Source organism: Pimephales promelas, chromosome 22 (assembly GCF_988280905.1).
Source record: "Pimephales promelas chromosome 22, fPimPro1.hap1.1, whole genome shotgun sequence".
NCBI lineage: Eukaryota > Metazoa > Chordata > Actinopteri > Cypriniformes > Leuciscidae > Pimephales > Pimephales promelas.
The window spans coordinates 20,638,858-20,661,208 of record NC_142790.1 but is presented as its reverse complement, the minus strand read 5'-3'; the positions used below and the strand labels follow the sequence as shown (position 1 = coordinate 20,661,208).

At 41.9% G+C, this 22,351-nt stretch overlaps 1 protein-coding gene across 4 annotated transcripts in view; it reads left to right on the top strand.

The window, feature by feature from the left end:
• zfhx4 (zinc finger homeobox 4) overlaps positions 1-22,351 on the top strand; it is a 74,609-nt gene that overhangs the window by 11,976 nt on the left and 40,282 nt on the right. For all 4 annotated transcript variants that reach the window (XM_039667063.2, XM_039667064.2, XM_039667061.2 and 1 more), the window contains exons 2-3: positions 6,969-9,556; positions 10,598-11,100. In XM_039667063.2, the coding sequence (XP_039522997.2) occupies positions 7,015-9,556; positions 10,598-11,100 (3,045 nt within the window). In that variant the 5' untranslated portion in view covers positions 6,969-7,014. The remainder of the gene's footprint in view (positions 1-6,968; positions 9,557-10,597; positions 11,101-22,351) is intronic.

Sequence of the window (22,351 nt, the reverse complement as noted above, 5' to 3'; positions counted from 1 at the left end):
TTTTGAGGCCTTAGCGATCTGAAAAGCATAACACAATGTGGCCTTCCCCGCTGCAGCGCGCCGATAATGTTACAGCTGGGCCAAAGCGGCCCATATAGGCTTTCAAATGGCATAAGTGGCAATAACCACAGACTCTTTTAATGTTTCTCTTCATTAGCACTGCTCACGGATATTTTTTCGGTCTCTTGCCCTTTTCATCTGAGAAAGAAACAATTTTCGGCTCTCTTATATCATGCCATTAAATTAATGATTTTTTTTAATGAGTCAAAAAAAGGATTAATCATTTTACTACGTGCGTCATTTTGTCTGGTGATTGTAGGAAGCAGACGGAGCGACGTGACTGAAAGATTTGTCGAAATTAACTTTGAAAATTGAATCGGTAGTTTGCGTGACATTCCGTTTATTTGATAATGGAATATTGTGGCCCTAATTTCAACTCATTCTAATTACATCTGACAGTTGTTTGTTTGGAATGAAATCCAATTAAAGTGTACACTTTTCAAGCGGAATACTCTGGTTGTTTCTTAAAAAAATAATGGCCCCATGATGGCTCTGAAAATAAATGTTTTTTTTTTGTTTGTTTTTTTTATGTTTTTTTTTTTTTGGGCATACAAGGGTAAACTCGCAACAGCTGTCAGAACAGAGTTTGTTTAAAAAGCAAATGCCTTTGGTCTAAAGTTCATTTGGAGAGCTCTCTAATTAAATATAGGCCTGAACCTTAAGTTAATTAGTAATTCTCTGGCTCCAGAAATTAGAGAGATCTGGAGCGCAATCTCTTGTGCTGCCATATAAAGGCATTAAGGCCTGTATGGGAGAACTTAGTTAGCAGTAATTCATGCTTTAATAGATTGTTTGACATGTTTTGTGAAATTCCTGCATCAAGAACACTCGGGTTAGCACATAGCTAGCGGCTCTGGAATGCATGCAGGGATACCTGGCCTGTGATTATGTTTATAATACTAGATAATTACAGGACCGGCAGGCTGGATGCTCCGTCTTTACTGAGCAGCTTGAACTTTAAACTTTTATTGTTTCTCGGGGAAAATGACAGCAAAGAAAGGTCAGAATCTGCGAATGAAAAACGGGCTCTTGTTCCAAATGGCGCCTGCTTACTGCTCCCGGCCCACGCGATAGTGTGTCAAAACATTCACCAGGTTAAAGTTAGTTAACGGAGGCGACCATAGGAATATAACACCTGTCCAACAGGCTTAACAGGGTATATTTTTAAATGGCTTGTAAAACTGTGAGTTTGCCCCCACCTACAGTATGTGTTTCTTTTCGAGGTGAAATATGTGGCCTGTTTTTAACTTTGTGTTTGTTTGGTTCTCACCTCTGTCTTTGCAATAGAAGTGTTTGTCGGCCATAGCCTGTATTTGGTTTGTTTAAAGCACCATTACGTGAGCATCACTCATTCCGACAACTTCGATTGCAGGATAGACTTTATTTATTTTTATGTATTGAAGGGGGGGCAGTGCTTTCAAACAGATGTGCGTAGAACTATGATTTATGTAACTGGTAAGCGCTTTCATATTGTATGTATTGTACTCCACAAGAACATGTTTGACCAGTAGATTAAAATTTATTTAGCACAGGGAAATCAAGGGATTAGTCAGTCATCATTTTAACTCTAATCCTGCTCTGCGAAAACTAGACAAAAAGGGTGATTACTAAACACGGACTGACAAAGCTACAATTAGATTCTCTGCTTTTCTTGTCGAGATTGGGGGGGAAACACTCGCACACAAAGAGATAAAGCCCTGAACCTTTTTCTCCCTCCTGCAAAGAGAAAAAAGCAAACATATTCATCACTCGCGTTTGCGCGGACAGCAGAAAGATCACGAGATGAATTCGCATCAAGCCTGTGAATCAGAGAACACAACTCTAATTTTAGTCAGTGCCTCCTTTGAGAAATGAGTCGGTGTGTGTTTAGTCATATTCTCTGTCAGTGCCTGTGCGTGTTTGTATTTGTTTGTGTGTCATTACTATAAAGAGAAAACAGCATATCTGCTTTACTAATTAAGCTATAAGACTCACCAGGGGCAACACACTGATTTGCATGTGGCTTATTTCTCTTAGCAAAACACACACGGCAAATACGCCTGATGGGTCTCAGGTGGGCAAACATGCGTGGTTGTCTCTGCGATGCTCTCTGTCAAAGTTAACTTTGCAAACCTGAAGCAAGAGAGAAAGAGGTGGGGTTAAAGGGATGATCTGCCGTCACGTGGACGAGGGCACCAGAGAAGATGTGAAACCAGATGTGGGGTGAAAAAAAGGCTAAAGAGGAAGACTAGTGGGGAACCTGCCAGCATACGTTCCCCTTTCCCCTCCTTCTCTTTTTCTCAGTTGAAAAAGAATGTTAATGATTTTTTTCACCCCCCTGCGCTCCTCCAGAGACACAGCCTCATTGTTTGTCGTGAGGACCTTTTCTTTCAAACTTAATTACCTTCTCCCCTTTTTTTCGGTGACTTGGACTGAAAGTTTGCACTGTGTCGGGAGAGAGGTCGTCACACATTCTTTTTACGCTCCTTTTCATTAATCCAGGGTGTGCAGGCATTTTCTCTCGGTGTTGGGACGGTAGGGGAGGGTAATGGAAGAGCCTCGGAATGATCCACAGGAAGCTTAAAGCCGGGTAATGCAGTATAATAGTCTGGACATAGACTGGCCTTTGTTTGTGCGGTTCATTTCGAATCAAGCATAATTAACTCCAGAGTGTTTCCAGATTGCCAGCATGGAGAAATTGCAGCCTTCTCTGCTTTGAATTGAGAAAAGACATTAGCTATGTAGATTATGTTTCCCTTTGATACTGGCCTCTCCTGTTAAAAGTTTTCGAATGGGCGAGGGAGTCATATAAACCCGGGCAGTTCTTTTGGTTCCCCTCGTTCCCGTTGAAGTAATCTTGAATGTAAAACTCAAGTCATGTGATGATGTTTTAATAAAATACATCTTTACCTTTTTTTTTTTCTCAAACTTTTGTTCTTCAGCTTGTTTGACTCTTATGTTAAACGCCAGCAACAGAAAGGTAATTTGTACAACAGCTAAATAGACGTCTTTTTGCTGATGTGGATTTGCCACACCCGACAGTAATGATATGTTGTGTATTGAAAATGAGGCCCTTAAATGTGGTTATGGCACAAGGGAGATATCCTGCTTCTACTGTTACACCTCTGGGCAACGACAGGGTCGGGAAAAGCCTTTGTGAAAAAAGGGTCATGCAAAACCGTTTTTTCCCCCTCGCTCCTCTCCCCTTTGCAATTCTTTCTTTCTCTCTCTTTTTTTTTTTTTGGACTTAAACAAGAAAGAATTAAGCCTCTCGGTGTCCTTGGAGGCTAGAGAAGCTCTTGATGTTTGGATAATACCACTTTGATGGATTTTTCATCAGTTCTTTCTGCATGGCAACAAATAAACAAGTATAATTAGACTTGTGAAGGCCCATTCATGGCTTTGTTAGGATTAGATATATGTGCAGTTTGCATGCTGTGACTCTCCTTTGTCTTTCCCAAACTCACTATGACATTTTGATAGAGGATTTAGTGTCGAGAAAAACCCCAGCAGAGGCTGGGGTGACCTTTCTTAAATCGGATATAATTCGAAGGCGTTTTACCTATTTTCCCTTTTTTTTTCTTCTTCACACTCATACTGCAGTTTCACTTGAGTAACGCACGACACACATGTGCACGTTAACGCTTAACGTTTGTCTACGACTCCCAAAAAAAAAGAGAGAAAAAGGACGACCTGAAAAACTATTTAGGGAAGAAAGGGTGAGTGAAATCCTTTTTCTTTGGGAGGCGGGTGGGTTGGATCAGGGGAGTCTTAGCACTCGGGTAAACCTAGCATTCCTACTCTATTATTCCTGTCTCTTGATCAGATCACATTCTTTTTAATCACTTCACAGGCAGCGTCTCCACAGAGCACCGAGAGTGAAGCTGAGACAGTCTTAATTAAAAAAACAGAGGTAGAAACACTGTTTGCCATCTTTTTCTTCTAATGGGAACGGGAGCCATTTCCATGCAACGAGATCTGTCCTTATTGTTTTGAGAGAGAGCGCTCTTTTGGTTCCAAGAAAAAGAGCTTAGTATTTGTTTTTTGTTTTTTCTTTTTGTAGCCTTTGCTTTTTAGACCGAATAGAATGGGGGGAAAGCAAGACGACGAGAGAAAAATTGTTTCACAGTTAAGTTAAAACACGTTGGAGGAATTATAGAACGGTGTATAGAAAAAGGTGTTAACGGGGAAAAGGCAGTCAAAAAGAACACTGAGCCCCTTTTAATAGCAAAGTACGTACTTAAGACTACTTTCTGTCTTTTGGGTGGAAAAGAGAGTGTTTTCTTTTCTGTAGCTGGTTTGAAGAAAGATGCCTGCATGTGATTCTTTTAAAGTCGTCCTTGTCAGGCATATTGAGCACTTGAGAACGTCTGGATAATATTCAGTAACTTGCTGTAGCAAACAGTGATTTATTTATTTATTGTGAGAACAAATTGATGGGCACACTTAAGTTACCAGGCGGATTGTCAATGAAATGTCTTCTGATGCGAAATATCAGTATGAAAGCTAGAGGTGCTCTTAGCGTCCCCGGATACTTGCTTTGTATCAAAACAAGTGCAGCTCTGTTTAGCTCTTTTGTGCCTTGCTTTAAAATTCATAGCCATGTAATGATTCACATGCATAGCCAAAAATGTAGAGACACAGGCAAATCCAGAGGATGCATCTCTCTCAGCACTTCAAGTGTCAAGATATGCATAATTCATCTCAAACTGCGCGTTTTATGTCCGGACCCGCATTAAGCGATGTTGTGTGCTACGGATTGGAAGGAAAGCAACAAACACACATAGTTGCACACACAATCTCTGCATGAATTCTGTTTTTCTGCCAGCTGAAAGAAAGAAAAAAGAGAATGAGGAAACCAGGTGTGTAATTACAGCTTCCATATTGTATTTGATACCTTTTAAAGTCTAAATTCAACAGAAACAAATCACAAGCAGCCTCTGACAAGGTAGACATGAGGGAGAGTGTGTGTTTTGTGAAGGTTGCTTGTTTTATGATGTGCAGTGGGTTTTGTGTTAACTTCGCTGGAATGTTGTGTGCGGCTCACACACTCACCCAGCGCCCACAGGCCCTGGAGGCACAGCTGCTGGCTCTGTGATCTTACACCGGGAGATGCAGAAATTATCACAGGAGAACACTGTAATCTAGCCCTCTCTTCCCTGCCAAACGTGTGTTTTTGGAGACGTATTCCCTTTGGCTTACATAAATGACCACACATACATAGACGCACCTTTTTCTTTTCTTGTGTGAAGCTAATTTTAATAGGTGCTAATTTTGCACTAATTGCTGCACAGTTTTGCTCTCTGGGCATTTGGGAGCAATCTCAGGTCTTTTTTCACAACAGTGCATTGTGCAGATCACCCTCACAGTTTTATTTATTATACAATTTCATTTTCATTTCATTAATGTGATAGTTTATCCGCAATTTTTTCCTGTATGTTTCCTTGTTGTAACTGATGAGATTATACTTGATTTAAATAGCAAGAATATTAAAATTCTGTGTACAATATTCATATTATATCCTCAACGTATTTAGACAAGGCATATTATAATTTAATCCCCAAATTGCTCTGTATCAAAATAGGGATCTAAAAAAAAAAAGATTTTCACACAGCTAGGTTGAGAGGACATGGCTGTAATTGTCGTTTAATTTTGCATCATCTTTCAACCTCATTCCCATTTAAAAAAAAAAAAAAAAGAACTTTTCCAATTTGCATCGTGTTCAATAAGCTATTATCAGATTTCCTATATTCTTGAGAATCATTAGAAAATAAAGCCTGGCACAGGAGACAATGCTGCCATTTTAAAATTCTTAGACTGTCTTGAGTGTATTTCATTTTAATTGAAAGCACAGCAGTTGCAAGCCCGTCATAGTTGGCCTTCACCACAAATCTCTACCTCTTCTGCACACACTGATATCACCCTGAAAATTTGGAGCAGCTGGGTTTCTCTCCGCTCTTCGGGCCTCATTCGCAGAGTCTGGGCATGGTAGGCACATGCTCTTTGGTTTCAACTCCATTCAGTGTCCAACCTTATGTGCCGAGTCCAAGTCTTTGAATCTGCATTGCCAGCCTTGAGAATAAATTGTCTGTGGTCAAAGAAAAAAACATATGATTGAAGGGTTTTCATCAGCAAGGTGCACATATGATTTGTGAAAGCCAGGAGAGACCCTGATTGAGGCAGTGACAGTTGGGAGATGGGCAGCCATCCAAGATAGATAACATCACAATGCTATTTCAAATGGTGTGCTTGGGTTTTTGTGAGCTGCCAAAGATGAAAAATGAAAAACAAAAAAGTGAAGAAAAAAAAATTGTGAGGCAGCCCTCCTGGGTGTGCTAAATATTAATTTGAGTTTGGGGTGATTGTCGGAGAGGCAAAAACGTGGGTTAGAATTTGGATGGCTGCTTACTCAGGGCTGGTTAGATACCTGCTGGGGGATCTCTCCGAGGGAAGATTTGGAGTAAGCTGATTTACTGAATAATATAGGAACCAAAGAGATACCGCCTCTCTCTCCCAAAGTGGGCATGATTTGAATGTGGTGGTTCATCCCCCTTTACTTTGCTTATTGTAATTGTTGCAGTGATAAAGGGGCTCACAGAAACGTATGTGTGGGAGTGGATTGATTTTAAGGGGAGTGCTGCACTGGTTATTGAAAAAGTCTCATACTTAAATCTTTTTTTATAACTATTGAAATCTATTGATAACCTCTGCTAAAATCTGCTAAGTGTGTGTCGCTGCATTTTTAAAATTATACAGCCTTTTTTTCTAGATAGATCTCTGCTGCTCATTTTTGAGCTAATTCACGAGTAATTGCAGAGCAGGAATGTTCTCTGTATTATCAAGGACAGTACATGTTGAAGATCAGGTACTTCATCATTATACACATTCTAATATGCCTTTGCTCTCTTTTATTTTTTTTATTTATACAGGTCCCTGACAGGCGGGATGAAATGAGATCCCCATGTAGCGATTACCATGGAAACTTGTGACTCCCCTTCTCTCTCAAGGCAGGAAAATGGGCAGCAGATATCAAAGCTACGTGAGACGACACATTTTGATAATGAGGTGCCAGAGAAAGTCCCTGGGATGGAGCCTGACAAGGAAAACAGCCCTGCGGATGACAACCTGAGGAAGGAGGAGAGCCGTCGAGAGACTGCATCAGGATTGAACGCGGAGAATGCGATAGGCGTGGCCACTAAAGAGATCCCCTGCAACGAATGTGCCACTTCCTTCTCTAGTTTACAAAAATACATGGAGCACCACTGCCCGAACGCTCGCCTTCCCCTTCTGAAGGACGAGAACGAGAGCGAGGTCAGCGACCTTGAGGACAGCGATGTAGAGAACCTGACAGGGGAGATAGTTTACCAGCCAGATGGCTCAGCTTTTATTCTTGAGGACTCCAAAGAAGGTGGCCAGGATGCCCAGTCAGGGGTCAAAAGCCTCTTCTCCCCAGCACTGTTGTCAAACTCCCAAACTGCTGCTGGGGACAAGACTGAGCAGTCGGCCACAGCCCCCATGTCCTTTTATCCACAAGTGATCAATACCTTTCACATCGCTTCATCCCTCGGGAAACCATTTATGGCCGATCAGGCTTTCCCAAATACCTCAGCATTAGCAGGAGATGGTCCTGTGTTGCACAGTTTCCGTGTCTACGATCTCCGACACAAGAGTGATAAAGACTATCTTACCATTGATGGTGCAGCCAAAAACTCCTGTGTGTCCAAAGATGTTCCAAACAATGTGGACTTGTCTAAATTTGATGGTTGCATTAGTGATGGGAAAAGGAAACCTATTCTGATGTGTTTCTTGTGCAAGTTGTCTTTTGGTTATAGTAGGTCATTTGTAACCCATGCTGTGCATGATCATCGGATGACCCTCAATGAGCAGGAGCAGAAGCTCCTTAGTAATAAATATGTCTCTGCCATCATACAGGGCATTGGTAAAGACAAAGAACCTCTTATAAGCTTTCTGGAACCAAAAAAAAACAATTCTGTGTTACCACATTTTTCTACTGCAAACTTCATGGGCCCTGATCCAGGCATTCACAGCCTGTGGAACACCTTTCACATGGATAACGGTGATTCCCTGCAGGCTGGTTTCGCCTTCCTGAAAGGAAGTGCCAGTTTGGCATCTTCTGCAGACCAGTCGCCCAGGAGTGCCCAGATGCCAAAGGCTGAACAGAACCTCGGGGTTGCGGCCACCTCGGCGCTCAAGTCCCCCGTCTGCTCCGCATTTCTCCAGCGCTCGTCACCAGGGGCTGGGTGCAGGGATCAGGAGAGCAACTGTGAACAGCAGAAGGACGTTAGCACTTTGCATGCGAATGGTGAGCTCCCCATCAAATGCGAGCCCAGAGATGTGGCTGATGCTGAGGAGGACGAAGACACGTATTCGAACGAGCTCGACGATGATGGTGTTTGTGAACTTGGAGATAGTACCAGTAGCAAAGATTTCCCTCTCTTAAACCAAAGCATTTCTCCTTTTTCGTCCAATGTGCTAAAATTTAGTGAAAGGGGTACGACTTCCTCTGTGACTTTTGCCAATGACCTAGAGAAGACAAAGCAAGCTGCTGCCAGCTTGGACTACAGCAATGACTCTACGAGTGGAGGCTGCGACTCCAACAGCGGTAGGGATGGCAGTCCACCATCTCTTCCTCTTGACCTGATGCGACGAGACGACGAGAGCCCAGGCCCACTGCACCAGCATGCTGCCACGCCCAGCACCCCTGGCACCCCTGGCCCTGGAGAGGGCTCTCCTGGAAGTGGAATTGAATGCCCCAAGTGCGACACTGTCTTGGGTTCGTCCCGTTCACTTGGTGGTCACATGACTATGATGCACTCACGGAACTCCTGCAAGACGCTCAAATGCCCCAAATGCAATTGGCACTACAAATACCAGCAGACCCTGGATGCTCACATGAAGGAGAAACACCCAGAGTCTGGAGGCTCTTGTGCCTATTGCCGCACGGGCCAGCCTCATCCTCGACTAGCCCGGGGCGAGAGCTATACCTGTGGCTACAAACCTTTCCGCTGCGAGGTGTGTAACTATTCCACAACCACCAAAGGCAACCTTAGCATACACATGCAGTCAGACAAGCACCTCAACAATGTGCAGACGCTGCAGAATGGAGGAACGGAAGCCATCTACAACCACCCTGCTCCTGTGTCAAACGCCGGCTTGAGCGGATGTGGCACACCCTCGCCCTCCAAGCCCAAACAGAAGCCCACGTGGCGATGTGAGGTCTGCGACTATGAGACCAACGTGGCTCGGAACTTGCGTATTCATATGACAAGTGAGAAACACATGCACAACATGATGCTTCTTCAGCAGAACATGAAGCAGATCCAGCACAACCTGCATCTAGGCTTGGCGCCAGCTGAGGCGGAGCTCTACCAGTACTACCTGGCCCAGAACATCGGCCTCACCGGGATGAAACTGGAGAACCCTTCAGACCCACAGATGATGATCAACCCCTTCCAGCTTGACCCTAACACTGCCGCAGCTCTGGCTCCTGGTCACGGTAAGTAGTTTTCCCTTGGATATGCTTGTCACTCACTTTCTTTTGTTCTCTCTTTCCTTCACTGACTCTGGTCTTATTACTCCTGTCATTATTGTATCCTGCTCTCAGTATGTTCTGTGATTTGAGCTGCCATGTGAGAATCTGTTTCTTCATTTTTTAAGCTTAGTCCTTTGCTCCACCCTTAACATGGACTGCAGGGAACAGATTGCACACAACACCAGCTGAAGCAGTTTTTATTCTTTCACTTTGTCGATGAAGACCAAACATAGCATTTCTGAATTGGTTTCTGTAAGCCTGTGTATTCATCTCATGGATCTTTACAGCCATACTTTGTATAGACTGACACTATCCTGTCAAGAAATATTGTTTCCACGGTACTTTTATCTAGCAACTCAGAAACTCTCTGTCTGACAAAATGCTATATTTGTACCTCGTCTTGATCTTGTGTAATTATTAAATTCAAAGGTGTTTTTGTTTTTTTTTTGTTCTAGGGGGTTGAGGGTAAGGAAAATGATCCAGTTTGCTTCTAAAAGTGCAGAGATCAAAGACTAAATTACAATTAGATGTAAGCTGATCTGTTTTTTATTATTTCAATTTTTAGGACTACCATTGAAGCTTGCTCGTTTTATATTGATCAGTTTCATGTCTTTTAAAGAGAGAGAAACGTGCCTGAGTACAAACTCAGGAATGCTTGGTAGGAGTAATTAAAGCTATCTGATGAGGGACTTTAGAACTTGAAAGGGATGATTGTAATTGATCCTGATTCAATCCTATTATAGCTTTTTATAGTTAAGGCTTTATAAAAGCCATACTCCTTACTGGGGCTTTACTTTATCAAATCCCTTTGTATGGGTGCCCTACACCAATCTCTCAGCTCTTTTTTAAAATTTCATTTAATAAAAAAAACCTTTTCTCTTTTCTCCTCCCTGTGACTGTGCCCCACCTCTTCCCTTCTCCCTTTCTCTCCTGCACCCTCACTCTCCTGCTCACTCTCTCCTTCTCTCACTCTCTCTCTCTCTTTCTCTCTCTCTCTCCCCGCAGTAAATAATGAGCTGCCTGCGGAGCTGCGTCTTGTGAGTGGTCAGCTAATGGGTGATGACCTGTCCGTCCTCTCTGCTGGGGAGCTGTCACCTTGCATCAACAACCCGCTGCTGAAACTCTTCCAGTGTGCGGTGTGCAACAAATTCAGCTCTGACAGCCTGGAGGCCCTCAGCGGGCACGTGGCAGCAGAGAGATTGCTTCCGGAAGAGGAGTGGAGAGCCGTGATGGGAGACGTCTACCAGTGCAAGCTGTGCAACTACAACACGCAGCTCAAGGCCAATTTCCAGCTACACTGCAAGACCGACAAGCACATGCAGAAGTATCAGCTGGTGGCCCACATCAAGGAAGGTGGCAAAGCCAACCAGTGGCGTCTCAAGTGCATTGCCATCGGCAACCCCGTGCACCTGAAGTGCAATGCCTGTGACTACTACAGTAACAGTGTGGAGAAGCTGAGACTGCATGCAACCAACCAGAGGCACGAAGCGGCGCTGAAGGTCTACAAGGTCAGTTATGTTTACTTTGTGTTGAACTGTGTCATGACCCACTGTCCTAGTTCTATATGTTCTCTGTGTCACATAGGTTAATATTTACTTTGTTGTATTTAACTTGTATTGCATTATAAGTATTTTTTCCCTGCACTTGATGGCAGAAAGTTAATTCAGTGAACTGAAGGTGAACAGTTGTTTTCTAGCACCTTGTTTTTTTATGATGTCAAATGTCATTAGTCCAGCTGTAAATTTGATTTGGCCTCCCATGCTCACCCTTTTCCCAGTTTCCTCTGCCCTCTTTCCTGTAAAGACAGGAATATGCCAGTCAGCCTGTTTACATGATGCATTTCAGAAATCAAACCTAATTGAATTTATGACAGAAATATCAATATTCCAATGTTATAGCACTTCACTGAATTTTCACCTCTGTAGAAAGCCGCCCCATCAGCCAGCGTATAACGGCGTCATATGAACAGCTGACAAATTTTGAACGTGTGACCCCGTGTTTGTCCGCATGCATAAGAAAGGGAAAATGTCATGATTATTTTTTTAGATCATCCTGCTTTATACCAGTTATTTGGCATGTACAAATTATGTTTTAATGTACCTTCTTTTTTTTTTTGATTTGCGAGCATAATTTACTGCTTTACGCCAGGCCTAAGGCAGATAACTGATCCACAGTGGTGGGGGTTGAACAGAGGCCACTGCAGGCTCATCCTGTTCTTAAGTGCATTTGGGTGTTGACTTACTGGACTTGTGTGATTGCCTGAAACAATAATACTAACATCCTGAAATCATAGACCAGCATCACATCCCAGACACATTAGTGGACTCCTCTGGATAAACTGTATTAACTTAATGAGGATCTATTGACCAGCATTAGTCACTTTTGACTTGTGTGCTCGTAAGCCGTACTGGGCTGTATATTTAGAAAAGTGAATTTAGCAGCTGACAATGGCTAGACTTTATAAGGAATTGGCAGCCTTGTGATGATGGCAATATTGAAAATAATTAATTTATTTGACCCAATTAGCCATATGGTCATCCAAAAAAGGGCTTTTTAAGAGGAAGGTACAACTACGGTCCCTTTCACACCAAGAACCTCCTGGAAAAGATTTAGGTCAGAACCAAATGCTCAAAAGGCCTTCCGAGAATAACAAATTGTCTGGTTTTACTTTTTTTTAATAACAGAAATGAGCTGCTTTGTGTTATTAATGTATTCAGACAGTGTTAGAAATACAGAGCAAGTAACTAAACAACAAAGGGCAAATCCTCCAATGGGTGAAGTCAGCATGAGGCAAATAAAGGGCTGAAAGAATCGCATGTGGTATTTGGAGGCCTGGCATTAAAGACACAGTCCATGGGAATGTTTTGAAATCCTCAGCAGTTTAGAAAGGGGTGGGGGGTCAGGGAGCTTGGCTAATTCTCTAAGCAAATAAAAAGGCTCCATGGCAACAGAGAGCATTTGGGATCACATCGAAAGACAAATAGATTGGAGATTAGAAGAAGAGAAAGGCATAGCTTAGCTATGATCTTAGTAAGTCTCGCAGTAGATTTGTTTCTTCACGTGCACGTGTAGTTGGGTCACTGCCTGATTATTGACATGATTCTTTGCTTTCATTCTGAAATGTCTAATTCGAGTTTACCTGATTTGTTGGGTTTTTTTAAGCTCTAACTCTTACACTTTCTTTTCTAGAACAGCACAGGGCTATGCAGAATATGTAGAATTAAAATGGTCCCTATCTTTTGGGTTTAATCCTATACCAGCTAGTGATCCTAGTGATCTTGTCTAACAGATAGACATATAATCTATTGTAATCTGTAGCTTGTATAGTTTTTTTATTAAGTACTTGCTGAGGTAAAAAAAAAAAAAACATTAACACTCAAATGGATTTCTACTCGTTTGAGGTTTATTGGCTCACATTTTAAGAAATATTAGAACAGGTGATGGGGGCTGAATTTTGATGGAGAGAGAAGGGTGTCCATTTGACACAGAGGGGGTGAGGGGGTTCGCTCTGGCTCTCTCATCTCCTCGCGCCCCCACCTTTACCAAGAGAGAGGGAAATCTGTTCTACAGATGCGGTTTCTAATGCTTTTGGCAGAAACCGGACCGTTTCGCTCTTGTATATTTGGTTGTAAATGTTGGGAAAAAAGAAAAAGAGGTTTCTTTATTTGACTAGAAAAACACCTCGTCTTTTATGTTCAAAGGTGAAAGGGTAGCACACTAAAGAACAAAGTATTGATGACCTTTCCATATGAGTCCTGGAACATAAAGTATCATTATGGCCCAGAATGATTGAGGATACAAACAAAAAGCATATTCAGTATTTTTATTGCAGCTTTGTACCTACAATTTTTTTTTGGTAGAAAAGTTCAGATTTTCCAGACATTAAAAAAAGACCTAAATTACATTAACAGTGCAATGTTTCCTTTTTGTGAAAGACTATGGCTTCTCATAGGTGGTTTTAAAGCTCCCAAGCCCACACCTAAAACAGCCTTTTTCAGTATTATGAAGTAATTCGGCTATTAAAATAAATACAATACATATTCTTGACCTGTTAGTGTTTTGCTTTTAGCCTGCAGTAATGATATATTATACTTGTACAATTTTGGTTAATAAGCACTCAAATAAACGCAGATGTAGTCGAGTGTAAATCTGTCAAGGCCATTCAAAGGCGGTGTAACGCTTGATTAAGAAACTGTGAGAAATGTGTGTTGCTCCAAAGAGCCGATTTGCGCTGGGCGCTGGGTCATTTGAAGCCAAGAATGTTTATGGTCAGTATGTAGGAAGCGCTTATAGGCATATATGACCCACACCTGTTCACCAGGTGGTCCTTGCAGTGCTCTTCTCTTCTATCTCCCACTCTGACTCTCATTTTTCCTCCCCCTCTGTTTGTCTATTTCCTTCTCTCTCTGTACTTCTCCTCTCTGGAGGGTCTTGTGTGCAACACATAAGGATGGATGTCCAGCGTGTATCCCCCAGTTGCACGTCAGGGGCTATGAACTGCTTAATTACAGCATCCACCCCCCTCCCAGAGCATCCGTCATCAGTCAAGCAGAATTTTCTGTCTGTCTGGAGTGCAAGGCACCATTTCCATATTTGTATTTTCCTCTTCTTTTTTCCCCTTCCTTGTCTCCTTTCTACCCGTTTTGAGCCACAGGGGCCGTAGCACACATAATGCGCCTCTTTCTGGCGGAGGGAGGCGGGGAGATGGAGCTGCAGAGACTGGCTTTCCGTGGCCTTGTCCCCAGGGAGAGGCAGATAGCCCATCTCATTACCCATGATACGGATGGCAACACCATTGGTCGGGGCAGGGAAATGAGAGGGGAAATTAAAAGAGGGGAGCAGAGAAAAGAGGGAGGAGGAGAGAATGCGAGAGTGAGGAGACTGGAATTTCAGATTTATCAAAAGACTTTTCCCAACCGTTTTTTTTTTAATGTTTTTCCCCTTTTATTCTCATCCAGAAGGTCAGTATTTCCTCCTCATTCCCCCCATCTTTCTATACCAAGATGGCTGCCGGTTGATGGGCACATTATATTACAGCACATTCATTACTGAAGGTCAGCTTCACTCCTCCTCATTTGAAAATCAAATGCCCCATATATATGCAGCTCAAATTATTGTCTGTCATTTCCCCCGATCTGATGGTAAAATGGACAGGAGATTGAGTTGAGGGTATTTGCATAAAAAGCTATTGTGCTATAGAAAAACGAGGATGATCTATTTTGCATGAGCCTTCATATAGCATCGTTATTGTTGTTGTCCCTTGAAAATACACATTGTATTTTATTTTAGGGCTTTTCCCCCACAGTATTTTAATAAATAAAGGCCGGATTCAAACTAGCATCTAGAAAAATGTAATTCTGACACATATTCATTCTCGTGTCATTTCAAACCTGGATGACTTTATTCTGCAGAACATAGAACATATTTTGAATAATCTATTAATTGTTTTGTCCATATAATGAAAGTAATAAGCATTGGACCCCAATGACTATAGAAAACAATTAAAATAACCCTTTAAAATATCTTATTTTGTGCTCCGCAAAATATCTTATTTTCGATAGATTTAGATGGTTTGACCATGTTTGTTGCATTTATTCTCATGCTATCTGCAAAATTAGACACTACCTCATAGAAAGCATCCAAACCTGGGAGGGGATGAGAGAGAATGGTCAAAAAAGAAAAGCGGATGTGGCCCATTCTCAGCGGTTTGTCAATAAGAGCTGGTCCCCACAGTGGCAGACGACTTTTTGAACAGGTCCAAACGACCTTATGCAAGCCTGCGTCTACTTTCCAAATGCAAACAAAACCGCAGGCTCACAAACGCGTCCGTTTATCCACTTACTCTCTGCAGGCATAAAAGTATGTCAGCACTCTCTCTCTCTGCCTCCCGCTCTGACCCAACAGCGAGGCCAGATTATTCAGACGCTCTCGTCTTTCACCTGCACGCGGATTACAATGGGAATCTTTCAGGGGAGGGCACGAGGGGGAGGGGGTATAATTAAAGCATACAGACAGACGAGTGTGGGTGCAAACACAAAGCCCAGGCTTCAGCTAGGCCCTGCTGTCATTAATCCTCATAGATATTAATAGGTATTTCTCCCATCATGCCCTCCCCGCTCATAAGCAGATGGTCATCTCCACACCGGCCCCACAGGACTAACGTTTGCTGACGGACAACTTAAAGCATTGTGATAAAGTGTGGCGCCCCAGACACCCCTCTCTGTTTGGTTCTTTCCTGTTTTGCTGTTTTCTTTTCTTTCTATCTTGTGAGATGGGTGGGGGGCCACCATATGAGGATGCTCTGATATTAATAACCAGATGTGATCTTCCTGTTGGCCCTGGGTCAGAGAGGCTGGCGAGGTCAGCCCATTTGTCTATGTGCAGGCACTGTGAAGGCTATTGAGTCTGACAGGTATGGGAACCATAGCAGGGGAAATAAGACTTACAGAGCCCTGAAGGGGAGCGTGGCACTCCCAGGAACAAAGAGTGGCAGGAGTTTGTCATTTTTACCCCTTTCCTTTCTTTTCCTCATTCTTTTCTTCTTTTTTTTTTCTTCCTCTCTTTTTCACTCCCCTCTCCACCCCTCCATTTCTCATAGGATTTGGGCCCAGCTTAACAAAGGATGACTCACAGTTCTCTGATAAGGCCAGCCGTGGAAGGACTTGAATTGCAATAATATGATATTCTTGGTGAAATAGCTGGCTGAAGGTAATTAGCTTTGTTTTAACTCTCCAGACACAGACGGAGAGCAAACATATGACTTTGTCTGGAAAGCATTATTGAACAATAAATGTATGCCTTAACGTCACACGTTCCCCTGAGGTCTCCCCTGTAACTCAGCGGAGATTTTTCTTTCAGTGTTAACCTTTATTCTCCCAGTTATTTTTAAGTAGCTACACGCAAGGCTGCATGTTTTAAAAAAGAAGAGTCATCCCAAAGATTATTAGGTCGGTCCGCAATTAACGGCAAATACAGAGAGAGTTTGCAGAAAAGATCGGAATTAAGATCAATATTGACGTGTGTCGTTTAATAAGAGCCAGGCCCAGAACGGATGCCCGAGTGAAGACAGAGCCGCAGTCATGGGTGGCAGTTTTTGCTCACATTAACAGACCTGAATGCAAGAAAGCATTCCTCAAGTAATTGATTTTAAACATTAGGTGCTCACTGAATAGATAAGTAGAGTGTGATATTCGATTACAGAGCAAAGAACTCATTTAACCTCCTGTTCTTTCCTGGCCAGGATTTCCAACACAATACGATTTACCTCCCCTTAGGTTCAGCAGGATTAGACTGCTACTAGTAATCCTTAATGCTTTGAAATAGATCTGATAGAAGTCCCCCTCACTTGTTTGGGATTACACCCATGATTTTTTTCCACATTTAGTTAAATTACCCCATTGAATTATCATTTTTAGAATTGTTAAAAGCATTTCCGTGAGATCCAGATGGCCTTTTTGTTTAATGCAGTGAACTATAATTACACTTTTCCCAACATTTGAATGCTCACCTTAGTCTCCCCTTGATTTCATGCTTTACTGAATGCCACCAAGCCTAGTGGTTCACCCAAAGGTGCAGAGTATTTGAATAGAAGGCTGCCTAGTTTTTGTGATTCTCCGGAGAACAAAGGCAAACATTTCAGTAATCTTCAAAGTGGCCAGTGGTATGTCGAGTGGACCGTGGAATGCAAGCTATGGCTAGGGCTTTTCAGCGAAAAAACAATGGCTTTCCTTTTATGGGTTGTAGCTGCATAAACTGTGGTTGAGACTATTGGTCTATCAGTTGTATCGACTAACAATACCGCAGTTTGAATTGATGTGTTTATATGCATTAGAAGGACTAGAACATTTATATTTGTCTGTATGTATTTAACATTCTTAATATATCCCCGCCGGCTCTTGATGTGTGGGTTAGTGGGTGGGTAAGGTGTTATTTACTTTGACTCTTTTGATACGGCACAGGTTAAAAGTGTTCGCCCCTACAGGCTCGACTCCTGAAGATTTTCATTGGCAATATGGAAAGCGTTCGGCTAAGAAGTGCTCCCATTGAGGAGTGAGAGCAGCAAAGCAAGAGGCAGGGCTCTTTAAACAAGCTCCTCTCCATGATCCCTCTGCTCTCTTCCTCCCTCCCTCTTCCCCTCCCTCTTATAATAGGATGCAAATCGGGGACCCTCCTCTATGTTGTTGTGGAAGGGAAGAAGGCAGATGGAACATGAAAGGGTTTAATGTTTAAAAGTATGAATAGGGAAAGCACGCAGCGGTGAGTCGGGGCTCATTCCGCTCTTATCAGATTCACAAGGTGGGAGATTGTCTCATCGTTGCATGGACTCGCATTAAAGGAAAGATTTCAGCCCGTATACCATGCATCATAATTAGTCGGAATGCCACAGTCTCGTACTGTACTGGCTGAGGGTCACACGCATGGATCATCCTTTCCTGTGCTTCCCACCTGAGACTATGAGCTCATAACTCTTTGTTTGCGTTAAAAACATATGCTATGATGTGAGGGGATGGTATGATACAAGATATGCAAAATATATACATATATTTAAAAAAAAAATTGCTGCACATTATTCATAATTTTCAAACAACCTTGAAACGAGTTAATACTCAGAATATTTTAATGTAGTTAAAACGTTTCAACATTTTTTTCTAATAGTGTTTTCTGTGTTTGGAGGCAAAGCTTACTATCACTATTTGCTGAGCCACTGGCACAGCTTAACGTATAACATGACACACTTTTCTTTATTTTCAAATAATTGAATGGTTTTATACATTTGACAGTTCACCAGCATTTACTTTTTATATAAATGTTTGCAATGTATAAAGCCATATAAATTATTTGATTAAAGATTATCCATTAATTATTAAATGTTATGTATTTATAATAATAATTATTCTTGTTGTTATAATTATTGTCTCAAATGTCTTGAGAAACTGATTTTAGGCTTCTACGCTCAATTGTAGAAAACCAAATTTTTGTGATAGTGTGGCATGAAGATGATGGCAGAGCCTCTGGTCTTTTTCACCTTCTGATGGAGAGGCAAAGCTTTTAAGGGTAATGGTAAGGTCAGTGGATTTAATGGGAGAGAAGTGTCCAGGCGACAGATTTTAAATCACCATAATATAAATACACCTCCATTTTCATAGGGAGTTTGCTTTCTTTTAAGGCAATTTGAGGAGTAGACGAACACTCGTGTCTGTCTTAGTGGTTGGAAGGATTAGAGGAGTGAAGATTAAGGACTAGTTCTTAATCTTCCATATCAACTATAGAGGTGAGAGGTGATATGCAAATGGAATTTTCCAATGCTGCTGCTTCATGTTTAAGTCCAGTGATTCTATTATATAGACAAGAGGTTCATTTATCTGGTTACAAATCAGCAACAACAGGATATCATCACCAGGGTTTCTGGCTTTGTTTCTGAAACTACCTAGACAGCATTTAGGGCATTATAAATCCTGTCTATAGACAACAAACTGTTGAAAACATTCAAAATGTTGGTTTTAACATTTAAAAAGATGTTAACAGTCACAGTTCACAAGGTTTCCAAAAATATTGTCTAGGGCACCTCTGTGTTTTTCTATCTTTTTATGTAATATTTAGATAAGCAAAGATCTTCGTTACAGTAGGGTCCTTTAAAATATGACCTTCAACAGAGTCAGAGAGTCCAGTTGGACCAGTGGGAAGAGCATGTGAATTTGGAATACCATTGCATGAACCCTGTAGTGTCTTAAGTTTTCGTTCATTTCCTTCTGTCATAAGAACATTATTGCAGGCCCAATGATATATGCCAGATCAACAACATTAGCACCACATGGAAATATTTCTCTCCTCGTTTCCCTCTTCATCTGTTTACCGTTCGGCGAGAAACGTATGAAGCCGTGGAATGATTGGTTCCCAAAGACTTGTGCACTGTTTGCTTTAATAGTGATTCGACAGGAATTGGCGCTTACAGCGATCAATGAAATATTACGTTGCGGATCAATCCACATATTAAAATGCTGGTAAAACATACACACTCGGACTTTGACATGATTAATGTGAATGTAAATGTATATGAGAGAAAAAGCAATATTTCCAAAGAAACACACAGAAGTTCTTTTAAGACTTTCCACAAACCGGCTGTCAATTCGTAGATTTATGTGTGTTTTTTTTTGTGGATTCGTGTTTAGACCATGCTTGGCTGGCTAACATTTACATGAACTGTTCCAAAGTCATAGTGCAGACTACATTGACATATTGAAGGCCTCATTGCGAACGGCAATGTCCATAGTACGTTGTAGCTCCGCAGAACCAGTGTCCTTGGGAAAATGGGGCGTACGTGTATGTCACCCCAGACCGGTCCTGCCAGTCTGAGCGTGATTTACAGTAAATGAGAGGCTGTGGATGGACGCTGCAGCAGTTGTGGGTTTTAGTCGTTTTGGAGGGACCCTGGGGGTGTGTCCCGCTCTCTTTACTGCGTCTCCACAAGCCACCTCAGACGAGAGTGTGCTGCTGAAAGACACATTGTGCTAATTCACTTATTTAACTTGGCATCCATTTGCAAGGATGATTATTATTATTATATGACCTAAGCAGCAAACCATATAGCCATGCACTGGCAGAATGTCCTAAGCCATAATTACATATGATCAACCAGACGGATTCAGAGGAAAAAAATAAATAGGGGAGGTAATTTGGGGCTCTTTGAGGTAATTTGACATTCCTTTGGTTTTGTTGAGGTAGGGGAGAGGGAAAGTTAAAAAGAGATGTTTTTTTGCTCGTTTTGTGCCTGTAGCGGAAAAGACGGTGGCCTTATGCACAATATCTGAATGGAATGTAGGGGGCATACCTCGTGCACTGAATTTCGCTCAGGTTGCCAACTCCTGCGGTACCCATGATATAACATTACATTTATGTCTCCAGGCTCAATAGTGGTTACTGGTAACATGTGTTTGGACGGTGTCAGCATTGATGGAATCGTATACCTGGCTGGCCTCCAAGTAAGGCTGGAATGTGTTTAAAATGCTTTGAGGAACAAAACAAGCTTTTGTTTATTTTCTTTTGTTTCGTTCTCGGGGTCCCCAGAGTTAGACCGGAAACCGGTGCCTCTTCGAAAGCATAAGAGCAAGTATTTAAAAAAAAAAAAGGGTTGGGAAGAAGAAGAAACAGAAAAAAAAATTGCTGATAGGATTTATTAAAAATGCTCAAGCGCATTATTATTGTTTCTTTTTGTTGGATTTTTTCCCCCCACTAATGACCAAAAAACAAATATTTGAATGCCCTAATTTGTTTTCGTTTAGAAACAACATTTTTTTTAACCCTTCATATTTTTTTTCTTTTCTTGTCTGAAGGAGTCTTGTCATCCTAGCAGAACAGAGTAAATAAACATCCAGTCTCAAACAGCCCTTATCCTTTTTCTGAATGCCACTAATGAGTCTGTTTTGTCACTGCAGGCAGTACAAATGAAACCAGTCTCCTACTGCCAACAGCAGACGGGCAGAGGAGAAGGCAACGAGAGGTGTTTTGTAATCATTGAAGTCAGTATAAATAAGTCGCGTCAGGTTAGGGAAAAAACACGCTCCCTGGGAATTGGGGCCTAGGTTGACAGGTGATGGGGAGTCCCTGGTGCTTTGATTTGCATTGTTTTGGCAGCACAGTACGATGGCGTCTTTGCTTTAGAGTCGCCCAACTTATGCCTGATTAGGTCCTGAGAGCCCAGAGAGAGTGCGGGGTGGGTGTTCCTCCTCAGACCCCCTTGCCCACGATCCCGGTCGACTGGATGTGCTCTTTGGCATGCCAAGGGGCACCCAGGGACGACAAGTTAGCTAAAATGATTGGACCCCATGGGGTTTTAGACTCTTGGTTGTTTGCCAAATGCTAATCTAGAACAATTACCCATCAAAGGCAAGAGCGCTCCGCTGTATTGTCATAGATAGCCTCTTTGCCACCCACAACAACAGCACTTGGAGCAGTTTCAGAGGTTTTCTTAGCACTTGACAGAATCACTGCGCAATTTATCCTCCAGCTTTCTGCAAAACCAAGTTGAGGTGAGAGAAACTGGAGTCTTATTCTTCTTCTTTATTTATTTTAGTAATAAATAGGCCTTCTTTTCTTTGCTAGCAGCATCCTGACTTTTCGGTGGGCAGAATCTGCTACGGGATGCCACAAACATTTTGAACTTTGCAGGTAGTATATAACTGCTTTGTGAGTCTGGCAGTACTAAAAATGGTAAGCTTAAACCTCATAAATCAGAAACCCCAGGCTCAAGTCTCTGAACAGCTTGCACCAGTGCCACAGGGGTCTATAAAAGAAGGAAGAAAAATACTCGATTTCAATATAGGTCTTGAGCAAACAAAGCAGGAATGCTGATAGTGAATAAATTAATATTTTCTAGAGTTACATACTCTTTCGGCCTTTAAACGTTAGACATGTTAGTCTGCTTGCATTGTTTTTATTAGGACCATAAAAATGGATGCACAGCTGCTATTATGATTCAGCCTAATTTAAGACTTGTGCACAAACACAACACAAATCTATTTCATATTAGTATAAAAAAAGTAATGGAGGCTTCTAAAAGGGGCTACAAGCTACAACAAAGGATAAGATCCGCATAGATGTAATATGAGGATCTGAATGCGACAATAGCTAGCCAATAGCCCTTGAGCAAATGCTTGTTTATTAGCGATAGTTATTCATCCTAATGAGGTTTAGTCATCATGCAGAGAAAACAAATTATATTGCTGTTTTTCCCAGAAACCATCTTGAGTCTAAATGTTTTAT